This window comes from Haemaphysalis longicornis, unplaced genomic scaffold (genome assembly GCF_048455015.1).
Source record: "Haemaphysalis longicornis isolate Haplotype H1 unplaced genomic scaffold, Haemaphysalis longicornis Haplotype H1 scaffold_6, whole genome shotgun sequence".
NCBI lineage: Eukaryota > Metazoa > Arthropoda > Arachnida > Ixodida > Ixodidae > Haemaphysalis > Haemaphysalis longicornis.
Genome location: NW_027526407.1, coordinates 21,015,783 through 21,041,658, shown reverse-complemented (window position 1 = coordinate 21,041,658; position 25,876 = coordinate 21,015,783). Strand labels below are relative to the sequence as shown.

Below are 25,876 nucleotides of genomic sequence, written 5' to 3'. Positions count from 1 at the left end.
CTGCCGGGTCGGTAACACGTGTTGAATATGAAGAATCCAAGATAAGTGGTAACACTGCCTTCTTCAGTGTAGTTGAGGTTGTGCTGTCATGTCCGTCGACTACTACGAAGACCTGCTGGATATCACCCATCTTCAAGTCTATTTTTGACCCCCTTTTTTGTTAGTGTAAAGGTAAACCACCTCACTAAAAAACTGCCATGCAGCTTTTCGTGAGCCATCAATCTATTTAGGGAAGGTTTTCTAGATAACCTCGGACAAATCTGCAGGACTCCATTTTCCCTCTTTTTGATTTGCTCCTATTTCCATCCGAAGATGACCTAAGATTCAAGATGAGCACGATGCTTACCACACAGTTTTCAATTATCCCTTGTTTGTAGGGCTATTAGGCGCGTTGCCCGCGGAATAGCGGCGTACACAGAGAAAGGACAGAAAAAATTTCACTAACGCCACTTATGTGTTTATAACAAGTGCGCGGTTTTGCTTAATTCCGAACGTGGCGAACAAACTGTACCAGTTATTTTCTTTGCAAATCAACCCTCTAAACGAAAGTGCCAGTATAGCAGCCGGCAGTAAAGCGTATGCTTTTTTTGACTACATGAAGAATATATCAAAGATTTAGTGGCAAATACTAGTGGTTCTTCTGTGGGGGCATGTAACCATGAAAACTATAACCAGTTTCCGGTTTCTTATATTCTCTGGAGCCTATATGACTCCGTCCCCAATCTAAATACAAGTCTTCTTGTAGAGGCCTACGTTATGCCGGAACGGACATAATGAATGGATGGTGCGTCAAGCTCGTAAAAGTTTCGACAATGAAATCTTCCCGAGGCTGCGAGAATTACCCTTGTGGTTACAGCCGCTTAGATGTGTGAACACCGACTTCCTTTGCTGTGAGCAAATCTTGTGTGCGATTAAGGACTAGTACTACTGGCACAAATTTCCGTATTTTATAAGCATGGGCACAAGACGTATAGCAGCAGCATTTTATTTGCTGGATGGGAAGCAGCCAAATGCCACTCTATTGCAGGTGAGTATCCGTGTACTTATAAATAGGCCCCATCCGAAATAAACGTACAAAAGACTACCTTTTCTGGATACTTTAAGTGTTTCATCACCACGTACAGCGTCGCACTTTTGATTGAAAAACAATTTCTGCAGTACTCGAACCTTTACCTGCTAATAAAACCTTAGCTCGTAGGAAGCTTCGTACACAAACAACCCTAGGGCTTTTGTGATTTTGAAATGTTTGCACTGAAGAAAGAGTTATGGCTGTAGTCTGCGGTGACTGATGCCACGATTGTGTTTGGTTTCGACGTTAGAGATTCTGGAGTAATATTTATATTACAGCTTACTACTAGAATGTGTAGCCCTATGTTTTCTCAAAGCCTACAATCCTACATCTCCAAGAGAAATAAAACATCGTTTTTGAGTGAGTTTTAAGAACATTTATTTTGTTAGTTGTTGTAAGGCATTAACCTTAGTTGGTTTATTATTATTTTATTTTATTTTTTATTTATTTACAGTATACTGCGGTCACTGAGGACCATCCAGGTGGGAACATGGTGATGCAGATATACAATATATGTGGCACGGCAGTAGCCAAATGGCGCACAAGCACCCTAAGTAACAAATAGTGAAGGAATAGACGTATCGGCATAACTAGAAACATGGAAAATGGTTTAACCCAGCCAAGGAACAAAATAACACACCTTACAGAAGTGTTCAATACACATCACACCAAGAAGACACCATAGAGGTCTCCGAAAACAATGAGAGGTGTGCAGAATACTTTAGTGCTAACAACAGATAACAGGGCATCAATAAAACATCAGCATTTCAAAAGAGACAAAATACAAAGTTTTGTAGCAGCGGTTATATTTGCCTCGTTTTTTTTTGCATCCATTACCTCAAACGATTGGCAGTTAAATAAAAGAATATGTTAGTTGAACACGTTTTTGCAAAACATCCTGATATGCCAGCAATATCTGCATAGTGAGCGTTCACCTCTAATTGTTATATTAGGCTGCAGCGCAGTTTCTCTGTTCTCACAAATATTGACAGGTATGTGAAAAAGACTGGCATTTCAGGAGTTTTTCTTCCGTATCTAATCATTTCTTGCCGTTTTTCTTTTTCAGGTAATTCCTCTGACTCTAATCATTTCTTGCCGTTTTTCTTTTTCAGGTAATTCCTCTGACCACTTTTAACTGTGGTTTGATCAACACAACCCTGGAATGTCCAGTATGTAGAACTGTCCACGAGTATTTGAAATTAGAGGTAAAGCAATTTTTTGACGTATACTATAATATAGCTGCAGCGTAGCGGCTTCGACAAGTACACAAAATTTACTGTACGACACAGACCCGACTTTTGTACAGATGATATTGCTTTGACTTCGGGGTTAGTTTATTATAGGTTTATAGTATAGGTTTATTGTCTTAAAATATTTATCCCTTCGTTTTACGTTGCTTATTGTAATACCTACTAGAATCATTGAAGCCATTGGGTAAATAATTGGATAATTGAAGAGAGCGTTCTTTCGTACTCGTTTGCACCAAGCTTACACCCACTCAAAGTTGCAGTATTCAAAAATGCTGCACAAGAAATTGTTTCGTGCCGTTTGTTTCCCAGAGTTTTTTATTGAACTGTGCACGTATGTAACGTCATTGGACGAACCATGGGACTATAGAAAAGACAGCCGTGTCAGAGCCCTCACTAGCTACAGTTTACCAAGACAGAGCACGCCGCCCTCGCGAATATAACTTTTCATGAATCTCAACCGTGTAATGAAAGAAAAAAATATTAACACTAAAGTGTTTTATTCCGGGATACACAAATATTTGAGTAACGTGATATCCGTCACGGAAATGACGCCAGTACAATGCACCAAGCGGTCTGTAAAGGGTGCACCCCTGCACACATTGTGTTCTTGTGGGGAAGCAACCTTTAGAACCAAATAGTACATTACACTTAGGCTTGTTCGTTTTGCGGGTTTTGTATTTTAACACGAAAGTGTTTTATGCCGGGATACACCAAGATATCACTGGCGTCATATCGGTCACGGAAATGATGCCAGTACACCTTTGCGGAAGGGACCCACCAGCAGGACGTCGGTCGCCAAGCATAGCCACAAGAAAGCCGCCGACACGCAAATCATGCTCAGCTGCAGATTTCGCTGCGCATTTCACTTCCGTGTTTTACCGATTTCCATCACAGAGGAATCAACCACAATTTCTTCCATGGCTTAACCGATGCGCAAACAAACGAGGACGAAGAAGGAGCCAACACGGACAAGCGCACAACACGGACAAGCGCTTGTCCGTGTTGGCTCCTTCTTCGTCCTCGTTTGTTTGCGCATCGGTTAAGCCATAGATAGATTCCAACTAGGCCGACTCACGGTGTTACTTCACAATTTCTTCAAGAGTCTTCCGGCCATAATGTCTCTCTATCCGCCCCGCTATATGGGCTAATTGCCGAGAACATTTACCTCTCGGTCTTAATAATCGAAAAGCATTAGCCCTACTTTGTAGTGGAGGGAGCATTGGGGAACGAAACTCCTGTTTCACCATTCATCTGTCCACCATCCGTGCTCTCTCAAGTCGCTAAAAGCGAGCGGAGGAGTAAGACTACTGAGAAGCAACGTTTCTATGCTCACTGACGGATGAGAGCAATGAATCACGGGTGCGAACACCGGTCGGTGGAAAATAAACCCTGCTGCGAAGCCGTGGCGCATGCCCATTGCCGTCTAGCCTTCTGGCAAGCTTTCGCCGTTTTCCCGAATACATTTGTAGCTACACTTAATTAAAAGGGCCTTCTCTTCTCGCTGCCTGCCTCCGTCATCCTTTAAGTTTGCGCAGACCTTTACAAGGACGCCACAAATGCATGACTGAGGAGAACTGTAGCTGTGATCAAGTGCCAAGATAATATCTACGAATAACTGTCACAACGCAATTATGTTAAAAGCTGGATATGCCACGTGTTGCGAACTCTTGTTAGTTCCAGGAATATTGGTGGCATATCTGCAGCACACAAAAAAATTTAGCGCCCTTCCACCCTGTGAAGAAGCATGACGTGCGAAGCTGGAGGCAGTCCACGAAGATCACGAAACGAAATTCGTTTGTTTGTAATCTGCTGTTGAGCATACTTCTAGCTGAATGAAACTTGGAAGGATGGGAGCTTTACTCTCACGGACAAACACTGAGCTTATTGTTTACCTCCTGTGTCGTAGGCATCTTGCTGTTTAACACACCTATCCAATCCGCTCGGCCACTGACAGGACACCAGACAGTTGGCATTGGGCTGTTTGACGTCCACGTTTAAACTTCCCGCCTGCACAACGGACATGTCATCATCAGTAGGGGCATGAAGCCTGTAGCTGCCCATGCAATTTCTTGCCTACAATTCAATAATTCGCCCGATCATGAAGTACGCAGTCGTCATTTGGGACCCTTTCACTAGGAATAATATAGAAAAATTAGAAAGAATACAAAAGAAAGCAGTTCGATTTATATATAACTCATATGGTCGCTCCTCCATTACTGAACTCCTAAACAGAAGTGGGTTCCAATCAGTTTCCGAGAGAAATCGCATCTGTCGCTTAAAATTTTTATTAAGTTAGTCAAAGGGCACTACCGTGTAGATACGTCGCACATTTTATCCTTTTCTTCAGGTTATGCTACCAGAAAACGGCACTCCCTTATGATTACACCTCTTGTTCCGCAAAACAACTGTTTTAAATATTCTTATTTCCCACGTACCATTGTAGATTGGAATGACCTGGCGAATGATGCTGTTTTACTAAGTTCATTATCTTTATTCGAGTCGCACTTGCTTTGATTGTTGTTGTTGTCTTTTGTTTCTATTACCTGCCATCGACTATGTTTCTGTATAACTTCGTGTCATGTTATGTACTCGTTACAAAGATGTAACCCACCCTGCTAAGGTCTCGTTATGAGATCGCAGTATCTACAAATAAAATAAAATAAAATGCACGCCCATCCTCCTCCCAATCCGTGCACGCCGGCAACCGGTTATTTGCACGCGCTTAGAAGTGAAAGAAAGCAGCGAAAATGCCGCTCTGAAAGCCCTTAAAGCTTAGCAGCTTAGCAAGTAAAATATATGCCTACGTCAGCGTTAGACGCGGAAAAATAGCCCTTTTTCTGGAAAGGATTCGCAGCTACTGTACGAGCCGGAACTTGAGGCGGCAACGGCAGCGGCCTTCCGTTGTTTTCGCGCCTTTTTACGCCTATGTTCGGGTCGACGCTTCTTTAGTTTCCGGTCTTCCTCAAAGCGAACGACATACGTCTGCCTCATAGCGAGTTAAACGTGGAAGGCCTCGAGCTTTATTTTTGCCGACAAACATGTGGATGTGCGTTTGCCTCCGCGTTGTACGCATCTCACTGTCTCTGTAACACACCAACGCAGAAAAAAACCATTCGATTACGGAGAACAGCTGACAGGGGGATTGAACTGTGAGACTTCCACGTTTAAATCTCCCACTAGCACAACGGCGCATGCCATCGGTAGCGACACGCAATCCAGCTATGAGTGCACCCCTCTCCTTTCATGCCCAACTAGTGCACGAATAAACTGGCAAACGCAGATGGGCGCATACTTAGGCGTGAAATACACAGGCGAAAATGTCGCTCGGAGAGCGTTTCAAGCTGTAGACGAATCATGGGCTCACGCGGACGTTCCAACCGTTAAGTGGCTCCTCAAGCGGGAGGAATTCGCACCTACTCGGCGAGGTGGAATTTGAAGCGGCAACGGCGGGGACGGCTTTCGGTCGTTTTTGCGCCCAGTCGCGCTTCTGTTGATCATCCGCAATAATTGGATAACGGCGCAACCACCGTTTTCAGCCGATTGCGCAACTTGAGAAAGCGGTATCTGTGGTGGCGAGGGGAATAACTGTCGTGATAGAGGGGTCGGCGGTGGCGAGGAGGAGACCAGGAGCGGAGCCGAGTAACGCGGCTTCACCGGAACGAAAAATGGGGAGGCTTGACATATACTGCTTCCCCGTAAATTGCATCTAGGCTTGCGTGTCTGAGGATGTGAAAACGAGAGCATGCGGCTCCGCAGTGTGGCTAAGCTTATACTCGGCGCGCGGCAGCTGATGCTTAGTTGACGCCTGCGCATAAACATGTTCTAAGCCGATAGAAATTAAAATGTAATTTCCATGGTACAGACGACGGTGCGTCTTGCTAAAAATTGGTAATTTATTGCTTTCGCAATGATTCTGCATCTGTTAATTTGAGCAGACGTAATTGCTAGTGCATTGGCTATGCGGCAATTAAAGCCACTTGAACGTCGTCTCCAAAAACTTCTTTTTCACAAAAAAAGGCCCCAAAAAGGTAATTAAGACAACCTATATGTATATTTCATTCGAAGGTCTGCGTTGAGCATAGAAGAATGATCCAGTTTTACAGAATAATTCCAACTAAGCAAGAGATTAGAAAAACAAATGAGCAATTGCGACTCACAGGCCGCATCCTACTGGGTATGACATTCGAAGGATTTGTTTTGCACAGTTAACGACTGCCGACCAAAGCCACCACTAAAAACACAAAGGGGTGACTGTAGTCTTTTCTCTTCTTGGTATGATGTTTTCACTTGGATGCCAACGTGAATTTAACGCACAAATAACAGTATTTTTAATATGTCTTCTTACGTAACTGGCGACTTCATGTATTGGAGATATTGGAGAACCTGTAAGTTTTTCACTATTTCTTTTCTTTATGGTTAAAAGCGCATCATTCAGGGCTGTTATTCAGTTATTAATTCAAGAAATAACAACTTCACATTGATTTAACACATTTTAACTTTTTATTCCTTCTTTACACTCTTTATTTTGCCTTCACAATTGTTTCTTTAAATGCAAGCCGCATTTCAGGATGACTCTTTACGCTCCTGAATATAGCGTTATACATGAATACTTCCCTAACTAAGGTTTGACTGTAGTCTACACATTTCCTTGTGCTTGGTGTCAGCATGTCGTGTATGGATGATGCTGGCTTAAAAATGGCTAACACTTTTTTCTGGTTAGTAAATCCATCTCCGGCTTCGGTAAAAAAAATACTCGCTCTTTTTTTTGGCAAAGCGTTCCACCATAAACAAGCCAGACATAACTTCCCAATGTCTTTGTACCGGTACTTAGATTTGCGTTTTCTCAAAGCGCCTCCTGCGATGTCACAAACACTATTTCTGGCAATGTTATTCCGCTCTCTAACAGAACAACTCAAATTCAGATGATAATACGATGGTGATACTTCTGCCTGATATGATTATTCAGTTATTTTGTCTTAAATATGTTAAGTCATCTCTGCTGGGTACCCCATAGCATTAACCATTTACACCCTTGATATGCGCCAAAATGCTAAAGTGGATACGTTGAAATTTTATTGTGATAGTGCATATGGATGTAATTGGCTGATACACCTTTTAAAAACTAAGACGGAGATCTGTAAAACCTACCGATGAACTAAACGCAAATCGTAGTCATCGGTATAATGGCGGAACTGTGCGCCCCTGGGTACTACCGCTAATCGGCAAGTTAAACCTATCCCATTTCTAGATTTCCACAAGTCTGCATTATTTCCGTACAGCATGGCTTCGTTTCTCCCGCCATGTTTAAATTATTTTTCCTTCTACTTTGCCATAAGATTGTTAGCAGTTGTTAGCCACATTTTATTTTCCCGCACTAATTTTATTTCTGGGACGGTATGCACACTGCAAAGTTTCTCTGAACCTATATAGCTCAATACACAATGCGCATGCCCTGGTACACAACCGAAAAAAACTCTGCAAGGTATGGTGAATGTAGCTAGTTTCGTCTTGTAGAGCAGTAAACTTATGCTTATATACAGTACGCTGGTAGCCTTATCAGGATATAATTGATGTCGTCACTCTTGGAGTCGCTGTTTTAAACTACAGGGGCTCTCACTGAAAGAATTTACAAGACGTTGAGCTTTGAAATTTTGCTGCAATGAGTAGATCATTATGGCAGCAATACAAGTATTGTTCTTTTCTTGTATCAAAAATGGTTATGGAAAACTGGTAACACTTTATCTCAGTGCTTGTGCTGTTGGTTTGAGTCTGACGTTTTATAATATTCCACTATGAGCTCAACTTATGAAGTGAAATTTAAAGCACGAGAAATTTAAAAGCAACCACGTTTACAGGAGCACATGAAAACAAGACACCCGGAAATTGCGCACAAGATGAATCCGCTGAACCCTGAGAACAAGGTAATCAACAAACTCCTAGCACATAGTTCCTACGGCCGCTCAAAGCGGACCTTTTTAAAAGGCTATATACAGCTTGATATTTTACCCTATTTCCTCCATCTGATTTAAAACTACGCGCAGAAAAATGCTCGCTACTTCATAAGCAAAATATTAGCGGAATAGTTACGCTGCTAATTTTATCATTAGATTGTCTTTATGGCTCCTTAAGATGTCAGCTATCTTTATTGTACCTTCACGAAAGGTTTACGCGTGCACGAGCATCCTTGGCTAATGAAAATTGGTTCTAGCAGTCCAACTGTGCATTCGTCAAGTTTATGAAGGACGAAAATTAATTCCGCGTTGTTTCTTACTACTTTCCAAGAGGCCTAGCGCGATTGGTCCACCTCCAGGATTTGGAGGCTACGTCTCGCCAATCGGAAGAGTAAGTAGCACATCAGAATGCTGTTTGAGTTGTGTACGAAAACGATGCGTTCACACTCAAAGCTAATTCCTTGCGATTCATTCCTGCCTCTGCCGTGGTTGGCGTCACTACACTGCTCTACGCTTTGTTTATAATCAAGGTTTTATTGTTGTACTTGTATCTTTATCAACGTCGTGACGTCCATTTCAGGGCATAAGCCCCTTACAATTCTAGATACTCCTCCCCAAAGCTGTCTGAATTCTTTCTCGGCATGAAATTTTGCGATTTTCTGTTTACTTGCACCATATCTTATTTTTCGAGCAATATTTTAACAGTACAAACGCCACAAAATCAGCTGTATTTTCTTCGAACATTAAAAACTAATTCAAAACTGCTTTTCAACCATTTTTTCATTGTTACTTCGAAAAACTCGTAAGCCAAGTATTACAGGCCTCGCCGCAACAAATGCTAGCGAGCGCTTTAAATTTTTTTCAGTCGTGATTATGCCACATTGCTATTTTTCTTTAGGGTAGAGGACTGCTTTCTACAAAAGCAGATGCTTTTCGGAGGGGCCACGAGGAATTTGACAGTCAAGAAATTGCCAAGAGTACTCAAGTTCCATCCTGCGATACCCTGCAAGAGGATATGGTAAGTGCACTAATTTTGGTGCTGGCTGGCCGCAGTAACTAGGCCTAAGAGTTGAATTACGCTATTACACTTGAAAAATTTATTTTTTATTGTCACTTTCAGCAGGTTATTCAAAAACTTTACAGAAACAGTTTTGGTCCCCTTGCCTGCCTAGCTATTGTCGGGAGCAATGGTTAGACATACCGCATAAATCAGCAGATGGTACCAACAGTGGCAAACGGAACATGTACATAAACATATACCGGATGACACAATGCACTTTTGGGGACAAGAAAAAACACATTGATTATTTATCCGACAGCGCATCTATCCTCTAACACGTAACGCTTCATTGCTGCAGAAACGTTCTGTGCAACTTTTATGTCAGCTGGTATAGCACTCCAAATAAGAGCACCCTAAAATTCTATTACCCGCCGACCGCATACATTTTTAGCAAACGGTAAATTAAAGCAATTGTTCGTCGCAGCTTTTGTGGTCAACGCCGGTATCTTAAAAATGTATAGTGGTAGATGGTCGTAATGATTTACTGTTCCGTGTATTATATCCGCAGCGTGAACAGAGTCCTGCGGAACTAAGCGCTTTTGTTCGACCAGCGGTTTACGGGTTTCAGTCCTGTTTGAAAATGTAATAATTGTTATTGCCCAATTATGTGGGCGGCTCAGAGATTTCAAATATGTTTTGTATGTGCCGCCCACAATTCTATGCAGTAGCTCAGATGGCTATGCACAAATGCAAAATACACGGTACGCAAAATGGCGGCGCTGAAACGCTCCCGAGAGGACGCGGGTTCGATTCCCGGGCACGGCGGCCGCTTTTTTGATGAAGGCGTAAAGCAAAAACTCCCAGGTGTGTGAGATTTCGGCGCGCGTAAAGATGCCCAGGTGATCAAAATTAATCCGGAGCCCTCCACTACGGCGCGCCTCACCGCGTCCGTTGCGTCGGCGCGTTAAACACCACAAACAGACGAAACACTCCCGAGCTTTTAGTAACGTGTGGCAGCCATACGCTACCTTCGAGCGTATCTCGTCTATAGGAGATTTCCAGTTCATATGTGAATCAAACATGACTCCTAAATATTTAAACGTGGTTACTCTGGCCACGACTCGGCAATAGAGACCTTGAGGTCACCTGCAGCACAGTGGTGTGTCACTAGTAATTATTCGGTGGTAAGTCGATATTTTGGAACACACCACCAGTTAACGTTTTCCATGTTTCAATACAGTGATCTGGTAACAGGTTGCATAGCGGAGAGAATGAGAGAGCGGTAGACGAGCAGACAGATAGAGAGGACCAGCGGAGAAGACAGGGATTTGCAGTTCGTGAACAATAAGAATAATACAAGAAACTCGGAAAGCGAGACCCTGCGTAACTGGTACCAAAAACCCCAAAAATCCACACTCAATACAGACAAAAGAACTAAATTAGGTAAACAGCAAAGGTAACGACACAGTGTAAATATCGGAGAGTGGAAGTCCAGCCAAAAGTACCCCAACGTGCAGGCAAGAGCACTGACAGCGTCTTGATAAGAATCACACATCCGTCCTAACGATGACGATGGTTGAACACAATGCTTTCTCGTGATGGATTCTTTGGTTGGCCAATCCGACACTGCGAATATGTGCTACTCTGGAGGTACGCACCTCTTTTCTAGAATGCCCACAGCAGTTCTCGTTTGTGCACTCTGTAGGCCTAACGTTCGTGTTTGGGGTGAACGGCACGAGTCGGTACCTGCTGCTGGGCGTTCGCTTCGACCATGCCGTAATGGAGCGTTCGGATTGACGCCGGCTTCATACGCGAGGGCTCCAAGTTCAATTCCGGCCTCGGGAAGAGTTTTCAGTGGCGAAGCCCCTAGGGGGCTGGGGCTGTCGGCGTCTCCTGTCGTCGTCGTAATCGTCGTCTCATGTAGTAACGATACTAAAACAACGGGGATCTCGTTTACGCCTCGCGCTATATCGTAACGCGTACTAAAAAAACACCGGGATGCTCGTTTACGACTCCCGCCATAACGCTGCGTGCTTCAAAGACACGAGGCTTTTACAGCAAAGCTGTATACCTCTATTACACAAAGGTTTCATCTCCGTTGGGAAAAACGCCAAGGCGCCAAGAATGAATTTATACACTGCATGCCTCGCCCCTCCCTAGGTTGCACGTCAGTGGAGATGACCCGGAATTTTTTTTTCTTTTACTTCATCCCAGGATCATTCACCAGCACTGTCATTGAAAGTTGGATTTCCTGTAGGGTGTTTTGGCGTACAACGGCACCAGTGAGGGCACAATGGCTTCGCTTTAAAAATATTCGCATGACAGAATACTCCATACTTTTTCGCGTCCTTCCTCGATTCAGTTCCCAAGCGTTATAAAGAAAATGACAAAATCAGGGTGTTTAATTACATACGGCGTTTACGTCCCCCCCACCCCCCCGCTCTCTTATATTTAATCGCAAGTTTGATGTTCCCACAAGGTTTGGGTTCACCGCGTGTTGTCGCTACCTCATGAAGTTGACGACGTATATAAACTAGTGTGTTTTTTTAGGCAGGAACCACCGCGGCGTTTGCATGGCGGGATTGTGTCCTACCATTTTCTTGCATCAAAGAATCAAGAATTGAGCCAACCTGTTTGCTCAACGTAGTGAGCAATAAAGAAGGGTTTCTTGCGAATAATTGTTCGGCTCCACAGGTGGCAGTTAGTGTGAAATGAAGTCTTCCATTTAAAATTGTCTGTATCTCGCAAAACAGCACTCACCACAAGCACCATTCACCACGGCGCGCCGTTTTATCAAGATACTGAGTGCCAAATGCATTTTGCTTTCGGGTAAGAGCAGTATTCTTGACATGTAATTGCTTAGTTTGGGGCTTTTTGTTAAGCAACAGAGGTTTCTTCGTTTCCTGGGTTTGGGTTTTTATATGAACTACTCACTTGGGTAGTGGCCGGTAGCTTGAACAATACGAATACAAATTAGTGCTGCTGCTCCGATGACATTTTTGCAGGAAACTGAAGGAACACCTCAAGCAATGGATTCACCAGCTGGTGATGGAAGTCAGCGAAGAGAAGAGGACACTACAACCAAGCGACCTTGCTTATACTGTGCTTTTTCTGTTAGAAGTGATGAAAGGAAGGTAAGGAAAATTTCTTAAAACCGGTTCGTCATCATCGCTTGTAAATACATTCGGTAATTACGAGTGCTGTTCGCAGCCGCTGCATGAAAACAAGTAGATAAAGGGGAACTTGGTAGCCTGTAGTCTGCGGGTATGAAATGAACAGATTGTATTAACGCAAGTCTTCTTTGCAGCGCTGTTTTATTCCCCGAATTCTTTTTCTCTTTCCATTTTTGACTGATCAACTGAATTATTACCCGTGCAACATTGCGCCTAAGCTATTCTTGGCTGTCTTGCAGATTCTCTTGTATTGTAAACTTTTTGCGGTCCCCGTTGCACAACCTCTGACCGGAATAGCCTTAATTCTAACACATTAGTTTTTGTCCACTTGTTGTGTGACTGCCCGCAGTAGTTTTTATTCGCCGTATGCATTGCTTAGTACCTTTAGGTCCTTGTCAGCCTGCCCCGTCTGGATCTATGTTGTTTATAGCCCGCGTAGGAAAATGCAGAATGTTCTTATCACAGAGACTTCTGCAAACATGTAGGTGACAACGCGTACGTATCTGATGCAATAAAATCCCGCTGTTAACATACTACATTACTCACTACAATTTTGAATGAGAACAAGGTATATAATTCGATTCCACGCTTTTCTCGACAGGCAGATGCAGGTTTCATAAGTGCGGTATTTGTGAGAAAACCAGGCATCATACCTACAGTATTTAATAATGGTACAGCAGTCAACACTCACCAATATATCGCTGCGTGGAAGGACGGCGTTCAGTGGTTGGGGTACAATATATTTACAGTTACTTACTTTGGGGGTAGCGACAGTCTGTGCCGAGAGGGGAGAGTCCGAGTTGTGTTGTTCGCAGGCTGGAGCAAGTATCGTCATCCTCTACCTCTTCCGTCGGCTGTCATTCAACCAATTTTACTAAGCCCTTTTTTGTCTGGCGTCGTCTTGGGTGCGGGAACCTGTAAATACAAAATTTCCCTGTAACATGACCCCTTGGGTGGAGTGGCGTCGTCTCAGTCCTTTTTAAAGATCTATGTGGTCACTGCAAGGAGGTATGGTGGCTACTTGTGTTCTAGAGCTTGATGCGGATGACATGGACAAGGTCAGTGTGAGGAGTAGACAACGAGGGGGAGTGGTTAAGTGAAACAACTGCAAAGCTGACCTCGGTCACTTGACGGGCTATGCGGTATCGCACGGCGCAGTGCCAGCGCAGTGCCAGCGCAGTATTTTCCCACAGGCCCACATGACGGGAAGGTAAACAGACGTGGACTAAGGAACCCGGTGGAAAGATCTCCGTGTGGTGGCTCTGGTTGTAGCGGTGCTTATCCGACACCTGTGAAGCATAGAGGTTGGCGCCAGCAATATGGCGGGCCAGGTTGGCACTGGCTAGGGTGTTATGAGAATTCTCGGACATCGCCACACTGGTGCCATTTAAAATAGTGTCCATTGGCAAGGGGGGGCTCAGCCGAATTGAAGATAAACCAGCGGGAGGAGTTATAGTCGAAGTTGGAGCAGTAACTCCTAGGTTCCCAGTCGGGGCGGTCGCCAAAAACATACGGTGAAATCACATCAGTAAGCGTTCTCTTAAATCGCTCTGTAAGGGCATAAGTTTCTGGCTGGTGGGTCGTAGTCAGTTGGTGTTTAATGGATCAGGAGTGGAGGATGTCCTCAACGGCTTTGGCTTTGGACAAGAAGTAGCTCCTGAAGTCAATTCAGGGCTGTCGGGAAGTGCCATGATTTAGAGCGTCGATAAATATTCGATCCACATTGTTCACACCCGGGTTGTATTTTCAGTTCTGTATAAATAGGGTTGGCTAGAGGGGCTGGAATAAGGAAATCGATGAATTAGGATGAATGAGTCTCTTGAGTAGGAAAGTATTGAAAATTATAAACTTCTGTTATTGCTACCAGCTTCCTCTTGTCCCCCATCCAATGGATGATATGTATTACGTGGCTCAGTGGCTGAGCCGTTGTGCTGCTGAGCAAGAGGTCGCGGGTTCGATTCCCGGCCACGGCGGCCGCTTTTCTGATGCACGCGAAAAGCAAAAACGCCCGTGTGTACGAGATTTCGGTGCACGTTAAAGATCTCCCAGGGGCCCATATTAATCCGGAGCCCTCCACTACGGCGCGCCACATCGCCTGCGTTGCGTCGGCGCGTTAAACCCCACAACCAATCAATATTACGAAAGAGACGGACCACCATCGGTTCAAGTACCACACGGGAAATGACATGTTAAACTATCGACAATGCGCAAAGCCTGAAGTACCCACCCCTGGCTACCACACGCTGGTCATTCACCGGCGTATTGATCAATCGTGAAAGCAGCTGTTCTTGTCGGCCAGGCAGCTGCTCCCAACTGCGGAGTACAAAAACCGCATGTATACCATTTATTTATTTATTTATTTATTTATTTATTTATTTATTTATTTATTTGTTTATTTATTTATTTGTTTGTTTGTTTGTTTATTTGTTTATTTGTTTATTTGTTTGTTTGTTTGTTTGTTTATTTATTTATTTATTTATTTATTTATTTATTTATTTATTTATTTATTTATTTATTTATTTATTTATTTATTTATTTATTTATTTATTTATTTATTTATTTATTTATTTATTTATTTATTTATTTATTTATTTATTTATTTATTTATTTATTTATTTATTTATTTATTTATTTATTTATTTATTTATTTATTTATTTATTTATTTATTTATTTATTTATTTATTTATAAGCCTGCTGCCTCGTAAGGCATTTTTGGAGGGAGACGGGCACACACGTAAAGAAAGAAAAGTGCACCACAAACCATCCATTTCTGATGCATAAAGAGAAATTTCAAGTCACCTCGCCAAAAACCGCACTGAACGCCGCATCCCTTGTGCATACAACAATCCGATGTGGCAACTTATTCTAAACAGAAATATGTTCAAAGAACGAGCTCTAAAAATATTTGTATGACAGTTGAATTCACGAACTTTAAGATTGTGGTCGCAGCGTGCCGATACGAAGTATGTGGGGCGAAGGTGAAAGTTCTTATCGATTCCAGCTTTATTAAAATATATGTACAATGAAATGGTTCCAGTGTCATGAAGGCGCCATTTTTTTAACGTTTCCCTTACTAAAAACTTCCATGGCTAAACACTACGGCGAATGTCATAACCGTCGGTGACAAAACGGGCCGCTCGGTTCCGTATGCGTTCTAGGGCATCCGATAGGGACACCATTAGCGGTTCCCAAACCGCGCAAGCGTACTCTAGAGTAGGTCGCGCATTAGCAGTATACCAGAGTTCTACGTTTTCTGGCTCTTTTCGAAAATTTTCCATGAGAAAGTTCAATGTCCTAGAAGCTTAGGTTGTTAAAAATTCAACGTGTTTCTTCCACTTAAATCTTTCGTAAAATACGCACCAAGGTACTTAAATACTGAAGCATTATCGATGGGAAGTGAATTTATAAAACACCGAGAATGTGTAAAAGTACATATGCGGCTAAAGGCGACATATTTACTTTAGGTAATATTTAACGACATGTGCCAGTTCTTACACCAACTTTGAACCCTTTTAATTTATACCACGGGGAAACAATATCATGAACGCCTTCAGTGGTAGTGTACACTACGCTGTCATCAGAGTACAGACGAACTTCGCACTACAAATCTTTGATATATAATTCCCACAAACCAATTACAATACTGGCCCTAATACCGGACCCTGAAGTACACCGGATGTAATGTTAAGACGGTCTGATTTAGAGTAATTAAGCACGCATTCTGAGACTTTGACGAAAGGTAAGAGGTGATGCAATCAACAACGATGGTGTGTTTTCCAAGATAGGAGAGTTTGTGTAAGAACAACCTATGCATGCACAGCCAAACGCTGTTTTTAAATCCCTAATCTGCAACAAGCTTGTGCACCAAGGCCAAATCTAAGAAAAGAATTGTGGCTGAATTTTAGCAATTACGTTGTGCCCGAAAGACTGGATCTAAAGTCATGTTGATCTTCCGCCATTTAGTTATTATTTTTCGTGTGCTGCCTAATAGACAGGTAAATTCTCTCAGATTTTGCAAGAAACGATTATCAGCGAGATAGGCCTCTAGTTAAGAGCAATGCTTTTCGGACCACTTTTGGGAATTTAGACAATGTTTGCAATTTTCCATTTGGCGGGCAATATACCCGTGCCCAAGGACTTTGTAAAAAGCAAGACCAGGTTATGAGCGAACACCTGGGCGCGAGCTTTCATGACGTTGGAGGAAAATTCGACAGGAACGATTGCTGATCGAACAAAAGCTAGTGAAGAAGTTTAAGGATTCCTCCGTAAGTGATAACAAGGACAGCTCGATCTATCTATTCAGTAATGTGTCCGGTGGTTTCACAAAGTTTGTCATGAAAAAGAGGGTGAAATTCAAGGTACGTATTAAAACAAGACGGCATTTTTATAGTCACTGACAACTTGGACGCCATCCACAGACAGTATGAGAACACCAACCTGTTCTTGATTGTCCGATTTTAGGGACTTCCACAGTTCCTTCTTGTTGCGCCTGTATTTTTGACCTAGCTAAGCAAGGAATTGCTCTTTTCTTATGCAGAAGCGCACCGGGAGACACATTGGGAGATTGCCTGTCTTCGAACCCACACTTATTTGCAGCAGTAGAACAAAACAGCATTCAACGATGAAATGTTTGTTATTCTGGATTCCTAAAGCATTGCAAAGTATAACCAAAAGTGTCAGCATTTTTATAATAGTCAATAATGTCCACAGCCCACTGATGTCCACCGCAGGGCGAAGGACTCTCTAAGTGATTGTCGATCCCTCCGTTCGCGGGCTTTCCAAATCCCTTCTATGCCCCAAATTTTCGTATTTTCTCTCTCCATAAAATGTTAGGTATTTCTGTCTTTCGAAAAAATGACTCTAAATTTATCAAACCGCACTATGAGCTGACACGAACAGATTGCGCCCGGGCCAAGCGTAAACCGCATTATTATTTTTGCATCGGAGATACATCCATACATCATCGTATCGCGGCTGTCCTGATGCCATGGTGCGTTCGCTGACGTGCTGCTCTACACATGCATAATTTTGGCTTTCGACACTTTCTAATTAACTATAACTAATTTTCACAACGCCCGTGAACATTTGTTAAAATTTGCACACCTAAACAGGGTATCCCATCATAATGAATCCCCTGACGAGCTCCACGAGCCGCGGTTTCGATAGCGACTCGTGCACCAGCACTTGCAGAAGCTGTTGTATTAACATATTACATCTGAAATTAACACAATTTTTTCAGGTGCTTCTTTTCTTTTGCCCCACTCGTATGTTTCTTGAAATTTTATATATATAAAAATATAGTCCCTGCACTTGCAATTTGTATACCGTACGTTTCAAAATCTGTTATGTACAAAAAGGTAGCGTTTTACATATTTTTGTTTACTCTTGTCCATCTCCACAGGAGCACTTAAACAACTGCTCAGACGTGTTCTTTCGGTGGAAAACTATGATCAAGAATGCAGTCTGGCAGGACTGCCAAAACAACCAATTTGAGTGGCAGTCAAAATCTTTCGTAAGTACCATACTCTTCACGTAATAGACGGGATGTTGGCAGAAGGAGAGCAAGAACAACACCAAAATACCATTTGTTACGGTCAAAAAGAATCACGGTTTCTCTAAGTGCCGCCACAATGAAGCGAAAGTAAACGGCGGTTCTTCAAATTTCATTAAGTTTTTGGTGTTAGCAGACGTGACGACCAGAAGCACGCATGATGGGTACATCAGACTCCTCATCAAGTCTTAGGAAGTTCTGGACATATTAATTAGGCCATGTTGCTAATTTCATTTCATTTCATTTATTTACTCTCAATGCAGAATGCGTTACAGAGAGGAGTGGTGGAAAAACAAAATAACAATCTGTACAAACAAATGGAGCATGTTTAATAAGGGTATGCGTTCATGGTACTCTTGAAGTTGGCAGGGTGTGTGATTGATGCAATGGAAGGGGGAAGGTGATTCCAGTCTGAGCTTGTTGTGGGCACGAATGAATTCAAATGAAGGTTTGCACGGCTGCTTGGAATTCCAACTTTGAAGTGGTGATCGCTGCGGGATGAAATGTAGGATGGCGGCAAAAAAAGAGTTACTCAGTGAGTGTATGGTATGGTACAACTTGTGGAAGAGGCACAGGCGTGAGATTTTGCGGCGAAGTGATAGGGTAGGTAGATTTAAGGTTGACTTCATATGAGTTACGCTTGCTGTACGGGAATAGGTGGACAAAATGAAGCAAGCAATGCGATTTTGAATTGCTTCGAGGGTACTGATACGAACGTTTACGCGTGGATCCCATATAGATGATGAATATTCGAGCTTAGGTCGCACTAATGTTTTATAGAGAAGTTTCAGTTCCATCGGGGCAAGGGAGAAGTTACGGCGTAAATAACCAAGAGTTCGGTTAGCACTGTTTATAATAAGGTCAATGTGAGTCGGCCAGGAAAGGTTGTCAGAAATTGTAACGCCAAGGAACTTGTAAGTGCTAACTTTAGTAAGGGGGGAATTATTAAGTACGTCGTTAGTAGAAATAATACATGTTCGACGTGAAACTCTCATTATCTTGCATTTAGTAACATTAAGGTTCATTCGCCAAGTATCGCACCAAGATGAAACATTGTCTAAGTCACACTGAAGGGCAAGGTGGTCAGAAGGGGTTTTAATTTCGCGATAAATAACACAATCATCGGCGAAAAGGTTTATAGAAGAGATGTTATGTGGCAAGCCGTTAATGTAAATTAGGAAGAGTAGTGGGCCAAGAACAGATCCTTGTGGGACGCCAGAGGTTACGGGTGAGAGGGGGGAGTTGAATTCATTAGCAGTTACAAATTGGGAGCGGTCTGTTAGAAAGCATTCAATCCATTTTGATATGTTAGCATCAAGATTAAGTTTGCTTAGTTTTAGCAGTAGTAGTTTATGGCATACAGTGCCAAAAGCTTTAGCCAAGTCGAGGAAAATACAGTCAACAAGGGAAGAAGCGTCAATGGCAAGAAATGGGTCATTAGTAAAGCAGAGAAGTTGGGTCTCACACGAGTACTTTTTCCGGAATTCATGCTGATCACTAAGGAAGGAGTTGTTTTCTAAAAAAGTGATTATGTGGGAATAGATGACGTGTTCCATGAGCTTACTCGGTATACTTGTTAACGATATGGGCCTGTAATTGCGGGGGTTATGACCGTCACCTGATTCGTGAAGAGGAACCACCTTTCCCGCTTTCCAGTCGCCTGGAAGGGAATGACATTCCAGACTGCGTGAAAAGCTTACATAAAATTACAGATGAGTAAACAGAGGTATTATGCAAAAACTTTGCACAGATACCGTCTTCACCTGGAGCGCTGGCTAATTTCTTGTTTTCGATCAATTTTCGTATGCCAGAACAGTCAAATATAAGTGGTTCTATTGGAACAAAGTGGTGAGGGGGGGTGTCGGGAAAAGAAAGGGCTGCAGATTTAACAAAGCACGATGAAAACACACAGCTTAAAATGGCACAAAACGCTTCTTTTGGTACACGGCTGTTATCATCATGGATTAATTCTATCGCCTTTATTTCATTTCCGCTAATCATGTGCCAAAATTTCTGTGGGTTAGTTGCAAGCAGGGAGGGAAGCGTTTGTTGATAATAAGTTTCTTTTGCGACGGATAATGCGCGAGCGTACTCGTCAGCTGCGTGAAGATAAGCGGACCACCTGTCCGTGTTGTTAGTTAGCTTTGCCCTTCGAAAAATTCGTTTCTTTTTGTTGAGTAGTCGTTTTAGTGTAGGCGTGAACCAAGGGGACTTTGCGTTTTGCCTAATTCTGCGGAGTGGAATATTATGATTGGTAAGTTCTGCTACCTTCTGCTTAAACAAATTCCCGTTTTGTTGCATGGATCTTTCCAGAAAATTCGAAAGGAAATCGTTTAGGAAAACCTGAAGCTCATTATTAATTGAAACATAGTCAGCTCTTTTGTAGTCCCTAAAAGCTTTTGAGCTATCACTTCTTTTAGTTGTTTTATTCATGTTAAAATGAATAGCTAGATGGTCGCTTACGCCCGGAATAACTGATAGGGATTTAATTAGGTCGGGATGCGTGGTCAGCACTAAGTTTAGTACTGTGGAGGTAGACAAGGTAATGCGGGTTGGAGCATTAACCAGCTGGCTAAGGTTAGTCTGAACACACGTCAAGAAAGGCAGCACTGTCAGCAGAAGTTTTGGATAGTGTTGGAAAAAGGGGAGACCACGAAACATTAGAGAAGTTAAAATCACCTAGGAGAAACATAGGCGCAGCCGGAAACCTTACTCGCAACCTATTTAGGACATCGTGTAAATCATTTGCGAAGCCGGTAGTTAGGTTAGGAGCCGGTATTTCTTATATTAAACATTTTGACGCGGCGTTCCCCACACGTTTCCCTATCCACGCTTTGTGCCGTTTACACAGCTCTGCGGCCTTAGATAGTCGCAGTCGCCCTCGTTTCACGGCTGGCTTTGAGGTGTGGACACTTCAGGAGGCATGTTGTACACACAGCATTGATACAATTCCAAGAGCAAGTGACGCGTAGTGCCACTTTTGCGTCATCCATATTTAATACTGCTCTTGGGCTCTCTGGTGTATTACCCTGCGCAAAAAAGACCAGACACAGCCGTGCCTTTCCCGTCCGCATTTTCAATGTTTTCCAAGAGTTTTGCGCTAGAAAATATGTAGGATGTACTAACACTAACTCAGCCACTTTTTTTCTGTAATTGATACTGCCCCTACGCATTAGATTTGAGCAGAGTTATACGATTGAAGACATAATTGGACCCTGATAGGTGGCACTGCATTTTCCCTACATTAGTCCTGAGACGCGCGAAGCTAAGATTACATTCAGCTGAAACGTACTTTACAGCTGCCATATAACTGGTACCTCAAATTGGTGAAGTCGCTCGTATGGGCGGAGTAGATGTTTTATAACGCGTTTTTAGTTAAAAATTAAAGCCCTTTCACTCAATGTAAAAGCTGTCGGAAGTTCAGAGCAGTGATTCGCCGGAACAGGGGTGGAAGAGGGGGGGGGGGGGCGCCGTTATCCGCTCACTGCTACCACCCATCACGCTCTTCGCCGCCCTGTCTCACTCCTCCCTTGATGGAATGCCATTCAAATTTCCAGCTTTCGCAGTGCTCGCGCGCCCACTGCCTGAAACTGCGCCAGCGGGAGTTGTGTTGTTTTCGTGCTTGCTTTAATTGCGTATGCTTGAGCTGTCTTGTGCCATTTCGAACGCGTACTTTTTTTCTTTCGCGGCTGCAGCTTTTTTGCGTCATTTCGAACACGCCGTTTTTTTTCTTGTGCGGCCGCTTTTTCCGCGTACTATCGTAAAAACCAACCCAACGAGCGTTCCTACCTACATTAACGAGGGTGGTGCCGGTTATACGCACAGATTTGGCCTGAAATGTACATGCGGTTTTCTTTGTGCTAGACAACGGGGAGATGTATGACAAACGCCAGCGGTTCACGAGGTTCTAACCGTTATGACTGTATAAACCGCGTGGGTTTAAACCGCGCTTGAATATTTAAACCGCGTGAGCTTGACTCACTGAAGACGGTACACCAGGCTCTACATGGGTCCGTTTCTCGCTGCGCCGCCTCATTCCGGCAGCCGCTTGACTTCGACCGTTAGCGAGCTACGACAACAAGGCGGACTGATAAAGTGCTATGCACTTGAAAACCACGACGCATTCAGTAGGCCCCATTTAGCGATAGCCTTCAAGCTTCCGTTGCGTTTCCGAGCAGGCTCGTCTGTCACGCCAGATTCTTTGATTTTGTCAGTTCACCTTCGGTAAAAGACCATTCCTTAAAAAATATGGCGTCAATGCAAACATTCTTTGGGCAGTTTGTTGTTTGCGCTGCAGCCAGTGTTTATTGCCGGAATTTTGTCGGCCGTCTTGACGTTAAGCCTTATATTCCAGCTAATGAGTCATCGACTGCATGCGATATAAAAGAGAACCTTGCAAAGCAATGGAACCAATGGTTCCCACGAAATAACAGGATGGACGGCAGAACAAAGCATGCGAGCAGCAAGGGGAAGGCAGGTAATTATAAAATAATTAGCGCCCTTCCACTCCGCGAAGACTAATGACCTGCAAAGCAAGACAAGACGCAGTCCACAAAATGTTAGAAAAACACGTTTGCGATTGAGCATGTTTTCTAGCCAATTCACTGTATGAAACTTCGAAGGACCCGAACTTTATTCTCGAGGAAAAACATGGAGCAGCCCGTTTCGGTCCTGCGTCGTATACGACGCGTAATCAAAACAGACACCAACCCAATCCCGTCAACCACTGAGAGGACACCGGACAGGTCGCAGTGGTTCGTTTAAATTCCATTTTATACCTCCCGCCAGCACAATGGACCTGTCATCCCTATGGCCATGAAACCTACAGCCTCGCGTCCCCGCTCCCCTTCCCTCCACTCCCAACCCGTGCATGGATAAACCGCAGCCGGTAATGTGCGCGTGTTTAGAAGGAAACGCCAAAAGTGTCGCTGTGAAAGCCCTTGGAGCTGAACAAGTACTATTGGCCTACGTCGGCGTTCCAAGCAGGAGTGTTGCTGCTCATCCAGGAGGAATTCGCAACTTCTGGGTAACCTGGAACGCCAAGTGGCAACGGCGGCGGCTTTTCATTGTTTTTGTGTCCATTGGCGCTTCTGTTCGGGCCAATGCTTCTTCAATTCACGCACTTCTTCGTACAAGCGAACGACATTCGTCCGTGCCATCGCGAGTTAAACCTGAAAGCCCTCGAAATTTATTCTAGCGGTAAACACGGGACTGCCCGTTTCCCTCCCGCATCCAAAACATCTTACGGTCTGTGCAACACACCAACCCAAACCCAAACCACTCGTATAAAGAGGACAGCTCACAGGGTACAATGAGCCATGACACTTCACCGTTTAAATCTCCCACCAGCAGAAGCGGCATGTTATCGGTAGGGGCATGAATCCCAGCTGTGCTTGCACGCCACAGTCCTTGCACCCCATACCCGTGCAGGCATAAACCGTCACCTGGTGATGGGCACATACATAGGTTTAAAATACACGGGTGCAAATGTCGCTTGGAAAGATGAAAAAGAATTATAGGCTCGCGCCGGCATTCCAGCCGGACAAATTGTTCTTCAATTGGGAGGGATTACATCTACTCGGCGAGCCGCACTATGAGACGGCTAGACGGCTACGGTACCGGCTACGTGTTCGGTGGTTGCGGCTTCAGGTATTTTTACGCCCACTCGCACTTCCGTTTATTATCTCATTATCTGATTTATGTGATGACGGCGCTATCGCCGTTGTGAGCCGATTGCGCAAGTTCTGAATGGAGTATCCGTTGTGGCTCGGGGACTAACAGTTGTGTAAAAGTTGTAAGTTGTAAGGCAGTGTAAGGCAGTGGTGAGAAGCAGCTCCGTAGCGGCGCCGAATAAAGCGACTTCACCGGATGAAAATCGGGGTTAGACATACTGCTTCGCAGTAAAAAGATGCCATGAAATTATTTACCCGAAAACCGAACTGCGGGTCTTGTTACTGGCCAAATACTGACACCTCTTATATCATTAGAGTGTTTTAACAGTCCGTATGTTCCGTGTTGTACGTGGTTACTGTGTTGACCGGGACCCGTCTGGCGACTTGCGCGTTCTACGCAGTGGGGGATTTGTTCCGCGGTCAGGCGCTCGCCATGCTCGTGCATTCGTCGCGGTGGGACGCGCCTTTTCGCCCTTCCTCCTGGCCCTTGCACGCGCGCAGGCGCAGTCGCGTCCAGGTAATCACGGTAACTACGTTAACGACGGAACGTACGGACTGCTAATTACCGAGTTTTAGCACTCCGTGTGTTCCGTAATGTACGCGGTTACCGTGTTCACCGGGACCCGTCTGGGCACTTGCGCATTCGTCGCGGTAGGGGGGATTAGTTCCGCGGGCCGGCCCTCGCCATGCCTGCGTATTCGTCACGGTAAGGTGTGCCTCCTCGCCCTTCCTCCTCGCCCTTCCGCGCACGCAGGAGAATTCGGGTCCCGGTCATCACGGTAACTACGTAAACGGCTGAACAGACGGACTGCTAAAACTCTCTATTGAGGACCACGTATGGCACGAAAACGGGTAACAGGTTTCTTTCGTAGCTGTGACATCGTCCGCTCAGTATTCAAGTAGGCTGTCAAAGCACACCGCTTTACACAAGAAAATTTTAATCTTGATGTCTCGTGAATCCTAAGTAAATAAATATTAGGTTACCGGATGTAATTACGGAAATAAGATTTAGCGCAACGAAAGACACAGACAGTGCAAAGGACCGGACGGGCAAAAGAACCTACTCACCCAACAACACGTCTTACCGGATGTAACTTAAGGCTAAAACCTTCGAAGTTCAAGGGCGTGGGAGGGCGATACCACAGCACAAGATTAACGAATTAGTTTCTTCCTCCATTACAGTTTGTTGAAATATCGGAATCCCAAATCCTACACATTCCTGCTTCTGAGCAGCAGTATATACGACTCTGCCCTCTGCTGTTTCCACGGTACTAGGCCAGTGCTGTGCTGAAGTCATTGTAGCTGATTTATATATAAAAAATACATTGTGCAAGTTCTTAAAATGAAAACCGATAGCAATGTAAAAATGATAATTTGACATTTTTAAACAGGGGCACGTATGTACTTGCCCTGCATTGGAATTGGAATGCCAGAGGTCATTCGTTCTAATGATGTGGAACTATTCCCGAGAACATTGTACCGACGAGTGCCCCGCCAGCAATCCAGTCCACTCATGTTTTCAGGTAAGCGTGCACGATTCTATACAACACGAAGTGCTTACAGACTACTGAAACTCGTGTTATTAAAATCAACTACCGCCTTTACTACCACATCGCTCTGACTATTACAAACAGGGTTAAGCTACGTGATGTGCGCATATTTTCAGGGTGTGTGTAGTAATCTGTGGCTGTTTATTTTTATAGTTAGCATTTGGTTTTGTACAAGAATCGCCAAGTAACTGTCACAGAGAATATTTTAGATGCACCCGTAACTTTTAAAAATGACTTTTCCTATATGAGGCCCGTGTTAAAGCAAGTTCGTGAAATCTGTATAAATCCCTTGTGTATTTCGGATTGGTTAACCATAGAAAACTTGGCTAGCTGGTGTTGCACTCTCCCCAAATTTCTCGCGACCGATGAGTGCTCCACCAAAACCAATTCTTTGTAATTAAGATGAAACACGGAAGCTCATCACTCACACTAAAACTTCATGTATGATCATATTGATTTCTTGAAACTGATGGGATAATAATAGTAAGTCTTTGCTCAGTCCGAGTCGGAAATGCAGAGATCTAAGAAAATACTGCAGACATTTTAGGCAGTGTAAAAGGAAACCGATATTCCTAAAGGCACCATGAAAATAAAGTAAAAGTTGGGTTTATTAGAAAGACTGCTTAGTCCCGATAACAATGATACCAATAACAAATAAC

The 25,876-nt window shown here is 43.7% G+C and overlaps 1 protein-coding gene across 8 annotated transcripts in view; it reads left to right on the top strand.

Annotated features, from left to right (window-relative positions):
• LOC144142292 (uncharacterized) overlaps positions 1 to 25,876 on the top strand; it is a 51,257-nt gene that overhangs the window by 6,300 nt on the left and 19,081 nt on the right. For 6 of the 8 annotated variants that reach the window (XM_077673687.1, XM_077673688.1, XM_077673685.1 and 3 more), the window contains 7 exons: positions 2,182 to 2,274; positions 8,175 to 8,240; positions 8,602 to 8,661; positions 9,169 to 9,288; positions 12,276 to 12,404; positions 17,846 to 17,956; positions 25,059 to 25,190. In XM_077673687.1, coding sequence (XP_077529813.1) covers positions 2,182 to 2,274; positions 8,175 to 8,240; positions 8,602 to 8,661; positions 9,169 to 9,288; positions 12,276 to 12,404; positions 17,846 to 17,956; positions 25,059 to 25,190 — 711 coding nt within the window. The remainder of the gene's footprint in view (positions 1 to 2,181; positions 2,275 to 8,174; positions 8,241 to 8,601; positions 8,662 to 9,168; positions 9,289 to 12,275; positions 12,405 to 17,845; positions 17,957 to 25,058; positions 25,191 to 25,876) is intronic. The other 2 variants (XM_077673684.1, XM_077673686.1) reach the window with 2 other exon arrangements.